A 17,047-nucleotide genomic window follows, 5' to 3' on the forward strand; every position below is an offset into this window, starting at 1 on the left:
TATCTTATTCTTCCCAGTTAAATTTACCCTTCATTCTAATTTGTGTTGTACAGTTATTTCATTTTTAACCTTAATTTATATTTTATTCCTTCCTAGTTAAATTTACCCTTTTTAATTTTTCATATTTATTTCCTATCTTATTCATAGCCTTTTCCTTTTTTGTTTTCTTTAGGTCACGAGCAGTTGTCCAAGCATTTCACTACATATCGTACTGTGTATGACTGTGTACGTGACAAATAAAATTTGAATTTGAATTTTGAATTTGAAAAAACACCTTATGTCTCAAGCTCAATGACCTCAAGAGAGACTGAAGAAGAGAAGGCATGACCATCTTTAAGAGGACATACGGGGAGTGTGAACTTCATGCCAGAGGATTACTTCAACTTTTTCATATGGAATGCAGCTAAGCCTGTGCTTGCATGAGAAAAATCACTTATTGTATACAATTTTATAAACTATTGTTATAGTTATAGAGAAATTATCGTTGAAACACACACACACACGCAGCAGCCAAAACATGTAAATAACATGTTGCCAGGTAACTAGAGTGTTGTTTTACACGTTCTGTGGTGTCATAATAACTCCTTTGGAGATTCAAGGTGTAAAGGTTTGTATATCTTTCTCTTTATGCCACAAACCCCAAAGGTCACTATTGATAAACTTATTTTAGGAAAAGTAATGGAATTTAAAGTTATGGCATTTCCATTTCACAGTTAGATACTTTAAAATGCAATGATGGACAAGAAAGGCAAGCAGCGCTTGCCTTGAAAACACACAAAAAAAACCCAATTAATTAAAATGTACTAAAAAGCGATCTTTGTCCTTTCCTCTTAAACAGTGCTGTTGTTTCTCCTTGCCTATATGTAAAAGTTACTGCTTGCTAATGTTAAAATGCCAAAGGAGTCAAAATGACACATTTGGCACCTCCAGTGCTAAACTTTTAACATTGCAGAAACATTATTTGAAGCATCTTTTCGGCATTTAAACATTAAAAATTAAAACATTAAGATGTGCAGACGGATGTATGGCTGTACAATCTGAGAACACGATGCCTCTGCAAGCATACTAAGCAGCACACTGACAAATATCTTGACTATATTTGACCTTTTTAGCAATAGCAGACAGCTTTTAATCACCACTGCACGCCATACTGTATTGTGAACATTTACATCTACCTGTCCAATCGAGACTTTGATGTTAAAGATAAGATTCAATTAGCAGCAGGAAAACCAGGTCAGATCCCCCCGTAAAGACACCACCTGGCTCTTAGTCTCGCTCTCTCACGCATGCACAGGTGGGAAGTGAATTACAATGCGTTGCTTGATTAACCTCAGCATGGAGCTGAGCTGTTATGTTTAGAGAAGGAGAAGGAGCTCTTCAGTCAGATCCATTAGTATTTACGGCCACAGCATATCACTGTGGTGGTATATTTTCTATAGCACTGCAGTCGAAAGCTCGAAAGTCACATGCACGTAAATATCTTCTGAACAGTTGAATATATTCTATTTAAATTACATTTAGTTTTAACTGACTGTAACAGGAGATGGTTTATGTTTGGCGTAAATGAATGTAGTTGAATTTATTGCAGTACTGTTTATTTATTTTTGTATGAATTCACAAGTCACCACTGTGGTCTAAAAGTCATCAGCACACTGAAGTCCGATTTCCACATTCTACCAAAGCGTCCAGGAGTCAGCGCCTGTAGACGCTGCGTCAGTTTGATTGGTCCATGCTCTTTGAGTTTGGAATATGATTGGCTGTCCACCTCTATGCCCGACTGAACGTGGCTACACCAGAGCCGAGCACGTCAAGACGACAAGCGAGCCGGAACTAGGTGTACTAAGAGAAGTAGGCCGAGTGTGCTTTTAAGATTGACGCATGATTTTTGTTATGATAAAGATATACTGAATAATTATTTCGAGACAAAGATTCCGACTTATTTTTTATTATTATTATTTTGTGTGTGAACTTTACTACCGCAATTCCCGCACAATAGTTAAATATCGAATATTTTTAGGGCAATGCCCTTTTACTTTGAAAGGCACACCCGGAAAGCTAACTGTTGTACTGTATGTGTCAGTGCTGTTACCTGTCAGTAAGTGAAGCAGAGATAGGCATGTACAGACAAATGAGCTGAGGACATGTCATTATTGTAGTAACAGCGCTGCTGCACCGAGTCCAGCCGGCTCCACGTCCGCTGTTAGCTGCTATAGCTCGCTTTCCTCGCAAGGTAAGACAAGCTACCAGCGCTCCCTCACTATTCCCGACGTGGACCGTACCTCGTAAACAAATGTGAAATCTTAAGACAAGTCTCGTATGGCGATCAAAATCCCAGCGGTGAGAACGCGTTGAAAATATTGTTAATATTTTACTTGTATGAGCCTACAATTCGGCATTCGCTAAGTCCATAAATAGTTCGTTTCAAGTACAGTTTGATCGGATTTATGCTTGCCTTTTCCGCAAGTGACCATACTGAACAACTACAGGTGACGTTTTAGGAAAAGCACTTGTTGATCCCTCCGTAAAGTTCCCAAAGTGCTCCCCTCTTTAAGGTTTCAGGTCTCAGTTTCAGTTGTGTACACGTGGAGGTAAAATAACACTTCAATAATGTATAAGCACACTAAACTTACTGAAAATATGATTTGCATTTAAATTGTATGTGGTTTGGTTTTTTTTTTAATACACAATATGTTGTGTTTTTTGAAATGTCTTCACACTTTAAGACTCTGTTACTTAGGTGTAGTATACTGAAATTTGATTTTAGTTTTTACTGTATATGCCTTTCTGTACTATTAGGCTATCAAGATGACTGCATGGGTTATTCAGATGATGGTGATGGTGCTCTCTGTCTTTACTGGCAGCAGCCAGGGGAAGAGGGACAAGGTGCTCTACTGTTCTGGTAAGTCATGCAGATCTGACAGAAGCTTTCTGTCTCAAAGAATATTGCTGCTATTTTAAGGAAAACCACAACTGAACTGCAATGCAAAAGCATCTCACCAAGTAACTCCAGAGTTGGCAAAAGTACAGACATTCTGTGCTTAAGTACAAGTACAAATACTACTGTTAAAAAATACTTCAGTAAAGTTGAAGTGCTGATTCAACTTCTTTACTAAAGTAAACATAAAAACTGCAGGCTCAGAAATGTACTCAAAGTAATAAAGTGAAAAGTAGCTCTTTGGAGGATATTTCTATTTTCCTGCAAAGCTAACTGAACCTCATGCAATATTTATATGATAAAATAATATCAGTAGATGGGAATACAAACTGTAAAACTTTTTTAAAAATTCGTATTATACTCAGCTTGAATCTAAAGAAAAGGGACGGTGCGATTCCACATGTACAGACCCAATATCTGATTTAAAAACCTCATCAATCCTCATCTTTTAATCTAACCTCTCTTCTTCCTCTCCTGTCCCGTCTTTCTTATCTTGCACAGTGTGTTGTGCACAATAAATGCAAAAATGAGGAGAAATACTTACAACATGCACAAACATATGACCCACAGCATGTAATTAATTTGCATGAATGTAATGTTGTTGATATGCTGCTTAGAGATGCTGGTGGAGCCAGTGATAATCGATAAGGGAATCAAATCGGGAATCAATTTCCATCCATAGCATTTTGACCTTGTAGCACTTCCACAAACATCAGTATGAGACTGAATTCTGGATGATTTTTCATGTTACTTACGTACTGATGTTCACTAAATTCCAGGCTGTGAGCTGTTGCTTGTATTGTTTCCATCACTGAGGTTTACCTCTGTTTCCCAGCATGCAAGGCAATCGTGGATGAACTGAACCACTCAATCAGTCAGGTGGACCCAAAGAAAACCATCAATGTCGGCAGCTTTAGACTCAACCCTGATGGAACCATGAAAGACAAAAAGGTACTTTACGCCAGTGTTTACACACACACCACTCACTTGCCAAAGCCCCAACAGATGCTTCCTCATCGGTGACCCCCCTATGAGTAAAAAGTGGGAAGGAGGATCAAAGTTTTAACAGGAAGAAACCTCCAGGAGAACCAGGCTCAGGGAGGGGCAGCCATCTGTCGTGAGTGATTGGGGTTGATGGGGGACGACAGGACAAAGATACACTTTTTAAGAGTTGCAGAAACCAGTAACAACTAAAGATTAAATACAGAGTGGTGTGTAAACACACAGTGAGTGCAGGTGAATCACAGTGCATCATGGCAGGCCCTCAGCAGCCTGGGTCTATTGCAGCATAACTGAGGGAGGACTCTGGGTCACCTGATCCATCCCTGACTATATTCTTAAAAAGTTAAAGTTTGAAGCTTAATCAGTGTCTGTCTCCCGAATCCACCAAAGAGGGGTCTTAAGGCTCTGCCTTCCATTCTATTTCTAAATATCCTATGAACCACATGTCTGAGAGTGAAGTGTTCTCTCTCGTCTTCATTATTCAAGACCTTGTATGCGAGAAGAATTTTAAAGTTCTGGGTTTAACAGGCCAATGAAGGGAAGCCATTACCGGTGAAATTTGCTTTCTTTTTCTAGGAATGACGTTTTCCAGCTCTAAGTGGAGCATTTTGGATCAACTGAAGGCTTTTCAAGGAGTTTTTAGGACAGCCTGATAACATTGAGTTACAATAGTCCACCCTCGAATAGATGCATAAACTAGTTTTTTAGCGTCACTCTAAGACAAAATGTTTTGAATTTCCTACACATTTGTTTAAAAAACTCTAAGGTTCCTCACAGTGTTACTGGAGGCCAAGGCAATGCAGTTCAGAGTAGGGCTGCTCAATTAATCAAATTTTAATCTCGATTACGATCTGGGCTTTCAACGATCATTAAAAATGACTGAGCCGATTATTAGCCCCTCCCTCGTGCTTTACTCTCGCGCTGCTCTGTGTGGCAAATCGAGCGCACCTCTCTGCATTTCGAACACGTGTCACAACAATTAAGAGCAGCGGTCTCCAACCTTTTTTTGCGCCACGGACCGGTTTATGCCCAACAATGTTTTCATGGACCGGCCTTTAAGGTGTCGCGGATAAATACAACAAAATAAAACTAGTACCGGTACCGAAAAAAGAAAATTTATTCATAACACACGTGGAAAGACCCAGGAAAACAGAGTAAACGATAAAAACGATAACAAAATAACGCTGAAAACCGATAAAAACCCTGAAAACTATACATTTCACACCTGAGCCTCAACAAACCAAACGACTCACGCACCGGTACCGGTCTGAGGCCCGGGGGTTGGAGACCGCTGATTAAGAGGACCCGAGGGAAGCTCGGAAAGCTAAGCAGAAGTTATTTGGAGAGGAGAGTGACTGCTGTTGGTTGAAAAGAGGTAAAAAACCTTCAGTGGTGTGGAAACATTATGGGTTCAGTCAGACGTGGATCAAGTGGACACAGTGTGTAAACTTTGCTACAGTGTCGTAGCTGCACCACAGAGCAACACTGCAAAGTTCACTAAACATAGATGTTTACATTTTTCATTTATTTTTTATATTGCAAACATTTGCACTGTTATCAGTATTTGCACTATTTTATATTATTTTTTGACAATCTTTAAAGTCATTATTCAATACATTGTTATTGTTAAATAAATATCGCCAAAGAATCGAGATCTCAATTTCAGTGAAAATAATCGTGATTATCATTTTTGCCATAATCGAGCAGCCCTAGTTCAGAGTAAGCATCAAGAAATCTCGGGAAATCTTGGGATAAAAGGAAGGCTGGTGATTGGTCTATAATTAGCTAAGACCCCTCGTCTGTGAAGGTTCTCGGTCATCCAGGTCATCGTAGTTTAAGGAGCTTGGAAAGAAAAGCGTCTGGACTTTTTAAGTTACTTAAGTTACTTCTTAACTTAAGTTACTTCTTAAGTTAAGAAGTAACTTAAGTAAGTCCAGACGCTTTTCTTTCCAAGCTCCTTAGACTAAGACCCCTTGGTTTAACTGATGGCTTTTCAAGTAGCAGTTTAATTACTGCGAGCTAGAAGGTCTGTGGTACATTGCCCATTAATAGAGAGAGTTGATTAAAATAGAAATTGAAGCATAAATAAATAGTTGGACTTCTTTGAACAGTTTTGTAGGAATGGGTCCTAAAGACACGTTGATGGTTTGGTAGTTGCTGAAGTTAACTCGGAGAGATCAGTTAATTCTCAACACACTCTCACCAAACTCTCTGCACTTGCTAGCACATCTCCACGTTAAGCACTCTAAGCTGCTGCACATCCTTTCCATCTCGATCACCCCGCCTAGTCCATTTGTCCTTCCTGTTTAGCCAGTGAAATCAGAGCTGCTGGTTTGAGTGTATTAAACAGTTTGGGTATACTGTATGTAGCCATAGGGAACACAATAGACTACTTCCACAGTTTAGGGACTCATTTCTGCACACAAGACATGATAAATGTGTCATAAAACACATGACCAAGTTGCTATGCATTCTTCAGCAGTCTTCCTGTAATCCCATCCGACCCGAGGCTCTTATTTGCCTTTGATTTTTTTCAAAGACTGACTGAACATCATGTACATTTTAACAGTGCAATCGGGGTACAAGGAGCCATTTCTACATAGATGCTGTGATTAACAGATGCGGTCTTTTCATGGAGGAGTCGATTGATCTTTGTTGTTACTGTGGCTGTGTGCATGACACTGTGTGAGCGCAGAAGATTGATCCAGGCTATTGTCCTGCTGTAATGAGGTCACCCCCCCCCCCCTCCCCCCTGGAACTATGACATTTCCTGTTGCTCAGAGGCCAGAAAATCATGAGGTTTACAGCTATACTATTGATTTCTGGAGCTTTAGCGTTTGTTGTGACTATCACTATCACGATAACTGCACCGATCAGTGTGTGCACGTAGGCGTCGACACCTACAGGCAAATTCAGAATCACAGATCTTGCCTTATGACAACTGTTTTCAACACTGATATTACCAGCTCAGTGTAGCCATTAGATGTTCTGTGTGACGACATAAGTCATCAAGTTTTACTGCATAATTTTCCTCAAAACAAAGTCCAAACTATCCTCTAAGCATTTACATGTATCCTGATTAGAGTTAGAAAACAGCATTCCAGTCACCCAGCAGGGAGAATGAGCTTCCTCCAGCAGTGAGCTCCTGCTCTACTCTGAGATGACACTTTCCTCTACCTGTTGTATTATCTGGTCAATCAGATGTTATTGAGCCACATAAGAAGCCAAACCTTGATCCCATGCCCTCCCGGCTCCCTTCTTTTCAGCAGCTTTTGACCTAGTGTGAATCAGAGAGGGAGGGATGTCACAGCTTAGATGCCATCAGTGAGGAGGATTTGCAGGTTTTAAGTCTCTGCTCTTTGGCCTTGTCACAGTAGGACTTCCTGGGAGTATGGGGCTGCTCTGTGCCACAAAAGTTAAACCTGCCTGCCACAACAATGCCACATTTAAGGCTTCCAAAGACATTGAACTTAGTTGGAGCGGGTTGATCTCATAGTGAACGGTGGGAAGTCATGCATTGAGAATGAGAGGATGCACAATAGCATGCTGACACAATGACACATAATATCATGGTCTAGAAATGTGACTCAGTGAGGTGACAGTCATTTTTTTTTTAATCCAACAAGGATCTTTTATTTTTCCTTGGAGGTTTCTTAAAGGAATAGTCTAACTTCCAAACAAATTTCCTTTCTTTGCTTACTGTTTGATTTGGTTGATATCAGTCTCATGTCTGAGACTCTTACTGCACACGGCATTAAAAAAAACAGCGACAACCCTCAGGGCAACAAAATGAACCCATTGTTGGAGTGCCAAGTTTTGGGACTTCCAAAAGTCAGTCAGTCCCAATAAAATTCCACGTTAACTTGACCTGCTAAACAGCATAAAAAGCATGTTTGAAGTTTCCCACTTCACACCGTTATTGATGTATGAGACTAGTATTTCATTATTCAACTTGTCATGTCTCAGGTCTCTTTTGTCTTCCTCCCCTCACCCCAACCGCTGTTGCACCTGTGCAGCACATAATACACCTTCTAACTTGGCAACATTAGTAGCTAACTTGGCGCTCCTGCTTATTATATAAATATGGTATCTTTTGGCTCTTAAAAACACAACAACAGCGACAACATGGCGAATGTTGAAGCCTTAACGTGAATTCTAAAGCCAGTGGGGAACACTGTGGTGGCTACATTCATCAGTCTGTGGACAGGACATGTTCTTCTGTGAGCTCCAGAGGCAGCGTTAGCATTGTGAACGGCCTTTGGGGCCCAGGCCCATCCAAAAGGATGACTGTGCCCCCTCAGCTGAATTCTACTGACTTACTTTTACAACTATAGGTAAAATTAATCGTTGTACAATAATAATTGTTATTGTAGTAACAACCAAGCCCATATTAATAATTTGGTCAATAGCAATTTAGAGCATCTACAATGAAATAGTAAAGTTAGTGAGTCTAATTCCCTCCTGTCAGAGTTGATTGCCTGTCTAGTCCATCTTCTGAGGTGCTGACCCTGTTTAGAGGTGCTCGTAGATGTATGTTTGAAGTTTGGACAGTGTAGAAGGTCAAAAACACAACATGTGAACAGCCAGATTTTCCCTAGTTCACGTCTTCATGATGGCTTTAGTGGATTTTATGAGATCATCACTAGGCCAGCATTTGATGTATTTCATCGTGGCATATCAAAAGTCAGCTGTCACTAGAGATGAAATATGATAAACCAGATCTGATCAGATGCTGAAAGGTTAAATACACTGGACTTCTTTCTGATTTCTAAGAATCACTTAGAAATAAATCACAGAAACTGGAGCATCACGAGACTTTCTAACCAAGTTTTCTAACCTCTGGCTAGTTTTTTTAAAATCTGGCTAATGAGAATAAACAGCATTATCAGCCTAAATTTAAAAGCACTATGAGAGCACAATTACAGTGAGAAAGGACCATTTGAGTGCTTTGAAATACTCACATTTACCACTGTAACAAACTAAGGAATGACTAAACTTACCTGACCATGAACACAACAGCCTGTAAAATGCCTCCACTCCTCTGTTAAAATACATAGAATATTATTTTATTCTGGATTTAAATATTTCAAAGACAAAAGATTTTTTACCACTTATTTTCAATACAATATGAAGTACCCAGATAACTTGAGCAAAATATCGTGCGACACATCCAGTTAAAAACAGTCTGGCATGAAGTAAAATGATACAAGGAAGCTTTAAATCTGCAGTTTTCAACTGTTAAAACAATAACTCTAGTTATGCTTGCTCCTCAGTAGAGCTAGCTAGATGCTAAAGTAATGTGACCAAGGCTTTCCCGGCGTGTGCACAAACACATGATAGGGACGAGGAGGAAAAAGGACCTCTTGTGGATGTAAGCAGAACCGTGGGATGAAGCTTTTCTCCACGGGCTAAACTCTAAGCAAAGTTGTGGCACAAGAACAATGATATTAAGTATCAATCCGCCCATCAGATTTAAACACTCACTAGGTGCTTCTGTCATATTCTTTGCTTTTGCCAGTTTTGTTTATGTTCATCAGTGCCATGTCTTACTCTTGTAGTATCTCCGGTTTGGCCTATAATATGGTCCTTTACACCACAGAAAAAGAAGGAGCTTGTGGAGCTTAGCGTACTGTTGAGAAAGTCTTCTCACCTGACTTCTGACAAGAGTGAAGAAGCTTTACCGCCAAACAGTGTTTCAGTCCTTGTGCTGACTCTGCTCGCCACTATCTTCCAAACTGCTGACATCAAGAAGCCCTGGTTTATGATTTAGAGCTCCTATAAAGACGCATAGCATTTCCATTCAGAATGACCAGCTGGTTACTATTAGCTTTACTACTCTATCATAATGAAGTAATATTATTACTGTTAGACCTTTATCAACGACTGCTATTAGAAAATTTGGGATTTAAATGATATATAAAGGTCAAAAATACATTTTAGGTTCTCCTTCCACTTGCTGCCAATGTGACATTATTATTGTTATTTTATTGTTTATTATCATTATTATTATTGTTAATTTATGGGTCTTCATTGGCCAGAACAATGACATTGAAAGGCCCCTGTCCACAGTGGTGCAATAATGGCTCCCTGTCCAATGGGAATTGAATGGAGGATAGCTTCCCTGAGAAGCCTATTCTCTGGGCCAACCAGTCACACCCCACTACCACCTCAGCCACCACCCCCCACCCCATTCTTCAAACAACACTGTGACTGACAGCTCCCTTTCACACGGCTGCAACTGGCAAGGAAGGGCTTTAATTCCAAACCATTTTGTAGCATGGCATGATAATGACTTAGACCCAAGCCCATGGATTGACATGGTTTTATTGTAGGGCCGGGGAGAGCAGCCCTTTTCTTCTCTTTTTTCATGCTGTTTGGATGAGATTGAGGATTTAGTTTTATATTCAGTTTCATTCTCATATAATCATATATATAAAAAGAAAGATATGACTGACATGATGACAATACAGGAACATGTATTATCAATTATTTCTGCAATGAATCAGTTAATTAAACCTGTGAATGTTGCATTGTCAAACATGTACTGTTTTTAAGTCAAACTCCAAAGTATTACATTTGTGCAACAGCTTCAACAGATGATGCTATATATGAGTATTGTTTCTACTGAATGTGCCTTCAGTAGCACTTAAGCTGCCGTTCAGTAATGACTCACTAAATACAGGCTACGGTCAAACCTACCAACTAAACCTTAATCTGACTGCTGAAGCTGGGACTTTAAACAATGATGAGAAATGACTAACTGAAATATGCAAATATAAACTATGACTTGTCGTTTATATTATTATTATAAGCCTTCCGTCAAATTGGCATGGATATTAGAGTGTAATAAAAAACGAACCTAGCAAGCTTCAGGTAAAGATGATTTTGTGAAAACAGATCATGTGTTCTTCAAAATCATTAAAACAGTGGCGGCTTCTGCACATTCTCAAATTAGCTTTTTAAAAGCTTGGTGGGAAAAAAACCAAGGTATTTAAATATGTCAACATGGTTCTAGGAAAAGTGTGACTAGCATCAATTAATTGACCGAGTTTTAATCCAATAAACAAAAAATTCAGTCATTGAGTGAAAGAAATGACAGCACTGATGCCAAAGTCACCACAAGCAAGTTTTGATTGATAGGCGAGCCTCATCGCCACTGCTCTACATGACCTACATCCCCTAGTGCCTGGCCCTTCCAACCTTTAGCCCTGTGCTGTAACACCTTCTGTCGACCAGCCAACTTTCTTCCTTCTTCCTCAGCACACTGTTAGCAACCCTAACAGTGTTGTCAGGCTCAGGGTCTTCTGCAAGGATTAATGCAGCGTCGGAGAGCTCAGGTGGTTCTAATTGTCAGAGGAATCGCTGGCTGGTTTTGCTCTACTACCCAAAATTTCAGTTTGCTGAGCAGGAAGAGGCAAAGATTTGATGAAAGACAGATGGCAGAGCAGTCCTTTGTCACATCATCACATCTCAAAGTGTGTGTGTGTGTGTGTGTGTGTGTGTGTGTGTGTGTGTGTGTGTGTGTGTGTGTGTGTGTGTGTGTGTGTGTGTGTGTGTGGGGTCAGTATGGCTGGTTAGAGAAACAGAAGAAGAAACAAAGGCTGAGAGTATAATTTATCTATCATTATAAGATCCAGTTCATCTGCAAGAGGCTCAAAAACGCTCCCTTCTTCCTCTGTGTTCTCTCACCACCCAAACTGTCCCCCACCCCCAACCTCCGTCCTGCCACTCTTTGACCAAAGAAAACAAGGAAGATTTCCTCCTTTGATCGTCAGAGGATGGAGGGGCTGAATGGGCCAAAAGACAGCGCAGAGGCAGGGTGGGGGCCGAGGAGATGAGCCGTTTACCCTGCACTTGGCTTCTGTTGAGGCCTTCTGCTTCTCCCATCTCCTCCTCCTACGACCCCACCCTTCTCTGGATCCCAACCCCTCTTTTTGCTAGTTCGAGGTATAACAAACACTGAAACCCACCCCTCCCCTACTTCGCCCTTTTCAGTGCCCTATCCTTGCATCTTCACCCCTGGGCGTCACCCCTGTCACCCAATATCCTTCCGGGGATGGAGGGAGCAGAGCACAGCACCTGTCTTGACCCGTCTAGACACCACCGCCCTGTTGATTTGTCTTGAAAGGGATGGGTGGTGGAAGAGCATGGCTGAGTTTGGATGGAGGGTTGGGGAGGGTATTCATGCAGGTTAAAAGTCAAAGTTGGAGGGTGAGGTATTTCAGCGTTGATGGAGAAAACACAGCGGAAACAAGAGGCCACCCCACTGACCCACCCTGAGGCCTGTGGTGTAACACAGCTAACACTAGGCCAACCCAGAGTCTTTTCTTTTTTGCCATGATGCAGCTGTGCTGTTTTGGTCTATCCGGCACGAGTTCTTAGACGTTTCAACGTGGCAATCGGGTATTGGAAACATGAGACAATGGCTACACGGTCCAAGAAGAAGCCGTGCTGGAACATGCCAGTCCAACATGATGATTCCCTCCTCTCTCTTTGGTTTGATTTGCCAGGTCCCATTCGCTCGCTCGGAGACTCACCTCAGCGAGCTTCTGGACGGCGTGTGCAACAGTATGAGTGACTATGCACTCTATGTGGATCCCATCACCCAGCACAAGCAGTACAGGAGGTTTGCTCCCAGAAGCAGTGCTTCCACCGACGACTTCCCCGACTTTAAGAGCTTCCAGTTTGATGGGCCAGAGGCGTCCAATGACATCAAATTCGCAGTGAGTGGAAACATGCACTGAAAACAATGTTTTTAAGTAGAACTATAGTATAGTTAGAACTGCAGCCTAGTTCAGGATCATGTACAGAAGCATTGGAAGCATTTCCAGGCCAATTTCATCCATTGCTATGTATTAAGAATCAAAAAACAAAGAAAATTCTCAGAGTTGCTAATTTTGAAACAAGTTGTTCAATAAATGAAGATGTACATTTAAAATTGGAGGCGGTGATTATGACAACCCTGCATCAGTCGGTTTCCAGCGCCGTCCAATCGAAAACAACACGTTTTGTATAGCAGAAGCATTACAAGGTAGTCATACAGTTACTTAGATGTGTAATCTAAATACACGTTTGCTATTTTCATCAATCTATCAGTTGGGACAAAATGTTAGACTAGAAAATCGGATAGTTGCAGTAATGCTATTATTGAAATTCCTTTTATATTTTTATTTATTTTAGTAAATTAATTATTAATCGGTTTGTTAAGCTCACATTGTCAAAATTAACAAAAGTATGCATTTTATTCTAGGCATTTTCGTATATGGATACTTTTATGTAGATGTATATTTCATGTTATTTAAAATAATTGCTCCTATGCAGAAAAAATAGTCTGTTTAAAACACACTACTTGAGCTACAGACAGATGAGAAATGAAAGAAAAACCCAGAACAATAACGTGGCGACCTGCCACATCAGCGTCAGAGCTCCTCGCCATTTATTCTTGCAGTAGACGTTGGAACAGAATTAGATATCGCCTTTTGGGGTTTTTTGATGGTGGTGGTGGAGCATGATGTCAGTAAAACTAGAAAACAGCTAAATAAATACAAGTATATTACTCTTTTATGTCTGACATTGTTCCGAAATCAATTTTCATATTCTTTAAACCGTTCAAAGACGCTGTGTCACATAGAACAAGTGTGTCTACGTAGCAGTGACCCTTCTTTTGATACAAATGGCCCCCTGTAGCATAATGGAGCCAACGGAGCTCTTCACTGTAGGGGTCAGTGATTCAGGGTTTTCCTTTAATTTGTCATGCGTTTGTAGTGTGGCCAGTTGGTTGTGCCAGCCATTTCACCTGCCTTCAATTTGAGAAAGTACTTGATATCACCAGTCACTGCAGAAAACCCGGTCAGTGAGCCATGATTGGATTTAGTGACGTGTAGACTGAACAGCTGTGAGCTTCACCACGACGCACCATGGCGGCTTCACGTGACCGAGGGCTCTGAAGGAATTAATAGGACAGATGAAACAACAGACACGGGGAAAAGTTTGTGGTTTATTCTGAAGTTGGATTGCATCACGAGTGTGATTGGGTGAGCCAGCTCCCACTGAAAGCTGCTGCTTTAATAAACAGCTTCGGACTCGCATCACAGCCACTTTTGTACTTTTTATTCACCACCATGTTCCTCGCTAAAGAAAAAGCAGCTGGAGCAGAAGTCGAATTCATAAAAAGCGAGGAAGGGTGCTTTCACAGAGTCTTCGAAATGGATGAGCGGTTCGATAAACAGGAGAGAAACGTGGCCGCCGCCGCCATGCAAATGGCGTGCCCACAGTGTGTGAAAGATGTGTGTTGTGCATGTATGGTCGAAGCACACTTTGACCAGTGTTTGCTGCGTCTGTGTCTCAGTGTGAAACGCTGGTGGAGGAGTTGGAGGAAGAAATCATCTCTGTGCTGAGCCGGGACAGGCAGGAGAACGTGCACGAGGAGCTGTGCAGCAGAGTCTCAGGTAGCAGCTATGCTTCACACGCGCACTCTCACAGAGCTCACACACACACACACACACACACACACACAGCTGTGGAAGCTGCTCGGGTTTGGCGTCCACAGCATTCAGTAACAGCAGAGGCCAGTGTCAGCACAGCTCAGTAGCCTCAGTGTAGGTCAGTGTTAGCTATTTGTGTCTTTAGATGGTGGCACATTTTCGGGTTGTGGAACATAAACACTGATGTGTTTGTCGTCATGCTTTTCCTTTCAGACTACTGTGAAGACAGCAGCCGTGCTAACGAGGAATTGTAGCATCACACTGGATTTTCGGTGCAGCGAGGAGAGACCAGCTTTGACACACATTTCTGAGAAAAAGGTTTTGATAAAAAATGTTTGACAAACAACTGAGACTATTTTAAGTAAATAAAAACCAAATGTTGAGAAAGCACAGTGTTCATTTTTGTCTCTGCATGCTGCTCACACCACAGTATATTAACCAGACCTACAGTAACTGTTTGTTGGTGCGAGTTCCACATATCAAAAGTTAAGATAGTGGTCTCCACAGTTAGTCAGCTGATCAGTTTATCTGGCAAAACTCTTTTCTGCTCTCTGTCACAGTCTGGCTTTATCACCAAGTCCAGGAAAAACATTTGGATTTCTTTGTTTTTTTTTTATAGAAAAAAAATACACATTATTTCCTTCCTTTGCACACACCATAAACATCCATGGGAGATAAATCTGTTAGTGTGGAATTGTAGACTGCTGGATGATAGTGCTGACTCTAAATGTTCACAGAAGCTAAATGTATTGTGTCAGTGTGAACATGCAGCTTTCAAATTGCTGTATCTTTTCACAAAGACTAGCAGGTGGACAGACCCGAGCCACAACTCAAGCATCTGTTATCTGATTGGACCAGACTTAACAGCAGCTGATTGGTTGAAAACTTTGCATTGATATGCTAAAGGCGGCCGCATGCAGGGGAACCAGAGAGTGCGTTATACTGACGCTGCTTTGTGCCGATTCTGTAGCTTGGTTGGGTTCGCAATAAAAAGGAGACCGAACAAGTGCTGATGGTTATTATATATAATGCATTACTGGGCTGTCATTAAGTGTGACCTGCGCCTCTCCTGAGCACTGGGGGCTGGGTCTTCAGGGAATGGGTATATAGTATCTTTACTTCATTATGCATCGCTAAGAAAACTATCCTCATGAACTGGAAATCAAAAAACTGTTGATGTATTAACATAAAAATGTACTTGTCTGCCTCCTCAGAAAACCTACTGGATGAATTTGTTCCTCTCTGGTCCCCACTGATCTATTCCATTAGTTGGTGTGAGTGCTTGGCTATAGTCTCCTTTCCCTGTATGCCTTGCAGGTGGATGCAGGTCGTCTCTGGGACTGCAGAGGTCTGGCAGCAGGGGTCCGTCTGTCCCTCACACACCCCACAACAAGATTGTTGATTTATGTATATGTCCATTTTCAAATTTTTGTGTTGCAGGTACTGTATGGTTATTTTCCCCACAGGTGGAGCAGTTGGGGATACATTATGCATTTCTATTTGTACTCCTTTTATTACATCTTCGCCGACTCCTGTTTTTTTTTTTCCTCCTCCCAGCAGATTTAAGCCTTATGGGAGTGTCGTCGTCCCCCCCCCCCCCCCCCCCCCCCAAGAGGGAAAATAGACCCCCTAATGCAGCAGTCTCCAACCTTTTTTGTGCCACGGACCGGTTTATGCCCAACAATATTTTCACGGACCGGCCTTTAAGGTGTCGCGGATAAATACAACAAAATAAAACTAGTACCGGTACCGAAAAAAAGACGATTTATTCATAACACACGTGAAAAGACCCAGGAAAACCGAGTTAACGATAAAAACGATAACAAAATAACGCTGAAAACCAATAAAAACCCTGAAAACTATACATTTCACACCTGAGCCTCAACTCTCGCGGCCCGGTACCAAACGACTCACGGACCGGTACCGGTCCGAGGCCCGGGGGTTGGGGACCGCTGCCCTAATGGACCACCATTTGACCTTAGAACTGAAGAAGCTTCTCCGTTGAGAGTTGAAACATCTTCAAGCAACTTAAAGAAGTCCAAATGCCTTTCCTTTCCAAGCTCCTTAGGCTAATCTAGAATTCTTTTGTCTAGAAAAAAGTAATATGTGAATGTGTTATTTGGACTGGGGAGACGAACGAGTGTGCTCTTGAAGATGTTACGGAAATGCCACACACCGGCCACTCCATATGTTTCAAGATATAAATGAATGGCTTGTGTGGATTTTGACAGGGATGCCCTCCCGAGAGCACTCTGATCAAAGATGAGTAAAAACAATTTGCATCACCACATTTATAAGATTAATGGTTGACAGATTTGGCAGACAAGAGAAAAAATTGTTGGAAAATGCAAGATCATCCCAATTAGGTGCATAGAAGCATGCTAATATCACTGGAACAAATATAGTTTTCCAGCAGCAAACACACATCGCTCAGCTGAATCGGCCTGTACACTAGACACCGAACTGTATATTGTTACTAATCATGATAGCAAACCCTCTTCCTCTGTACCAATAACTGGACCGGAATACTTGCCTACATGTAGGCGGACATATCTGGGTCTCCTGGAAAGTTGAATGTCTGCTCTCAGCTGTTTCAGATCTGTGATCACTTTTTTAAATTTCACTG

The 17,047-nt window shown here is 41.4% G+C and overlaps 1 protein-coding gene across 2 annotated transcripts; it reads left to right on the plus strand.

Annotated features, from left to right (window-relative positions):
• Nucleotides 1-1,749: 1,749 nt before the first annotated feature.
• Nucleotides 1,750-14,809, plus strand: cnpy1 (canopy FGF signaling regulator 1). 2 transcript variants are annotated; one of them, XM_085439089.1, is made up of 6 exons: nt 1,750-1,848; nt 2,797-2,899; nt 3,771-3,886; nt 12,448-12,660; nt 14,286-14,385; nt 14,635-14,809. In XM_085439089.1, exons 1-6 carry the CDS (start codon nt 1,750-1,752, stop codon nt 14,673-14,675), a joined length of 672 nt encoding a protein of 223 aa, XP_085295215.1. In that variant the 3' UTR covers nt 14,676-14,809. The 2 variants fall into 2 exon arrangements, with proteins under 2 accessions (XP_085295215.1, XP_085295214.1); XM_085439088.1 differs by lacking the exon at nt 1,750-1,848 and adding an exon at nt 1,888-2,230.
• Nucleotides 14,810-17,047: the final 2,238 nt, after the last annotated feature.

This window comes from Copadichromis virginalis, linkage group LG18 (assembly GCF_057382275.1).
Source record: "Copadichromis virginalis isolate Kocher_CV1m ecotype Utaka linkage group LG18, C_Virginalis_male_GT1.1, whole genome shotgun sequence".
In the NCBI taxonomy this organism is placed as follows: Eukaryota; Metazoa; Chordata; class Actinopteri; order Cichliformes; family Cichlidae; genus Copadichromis; species Copadichromis virginalis.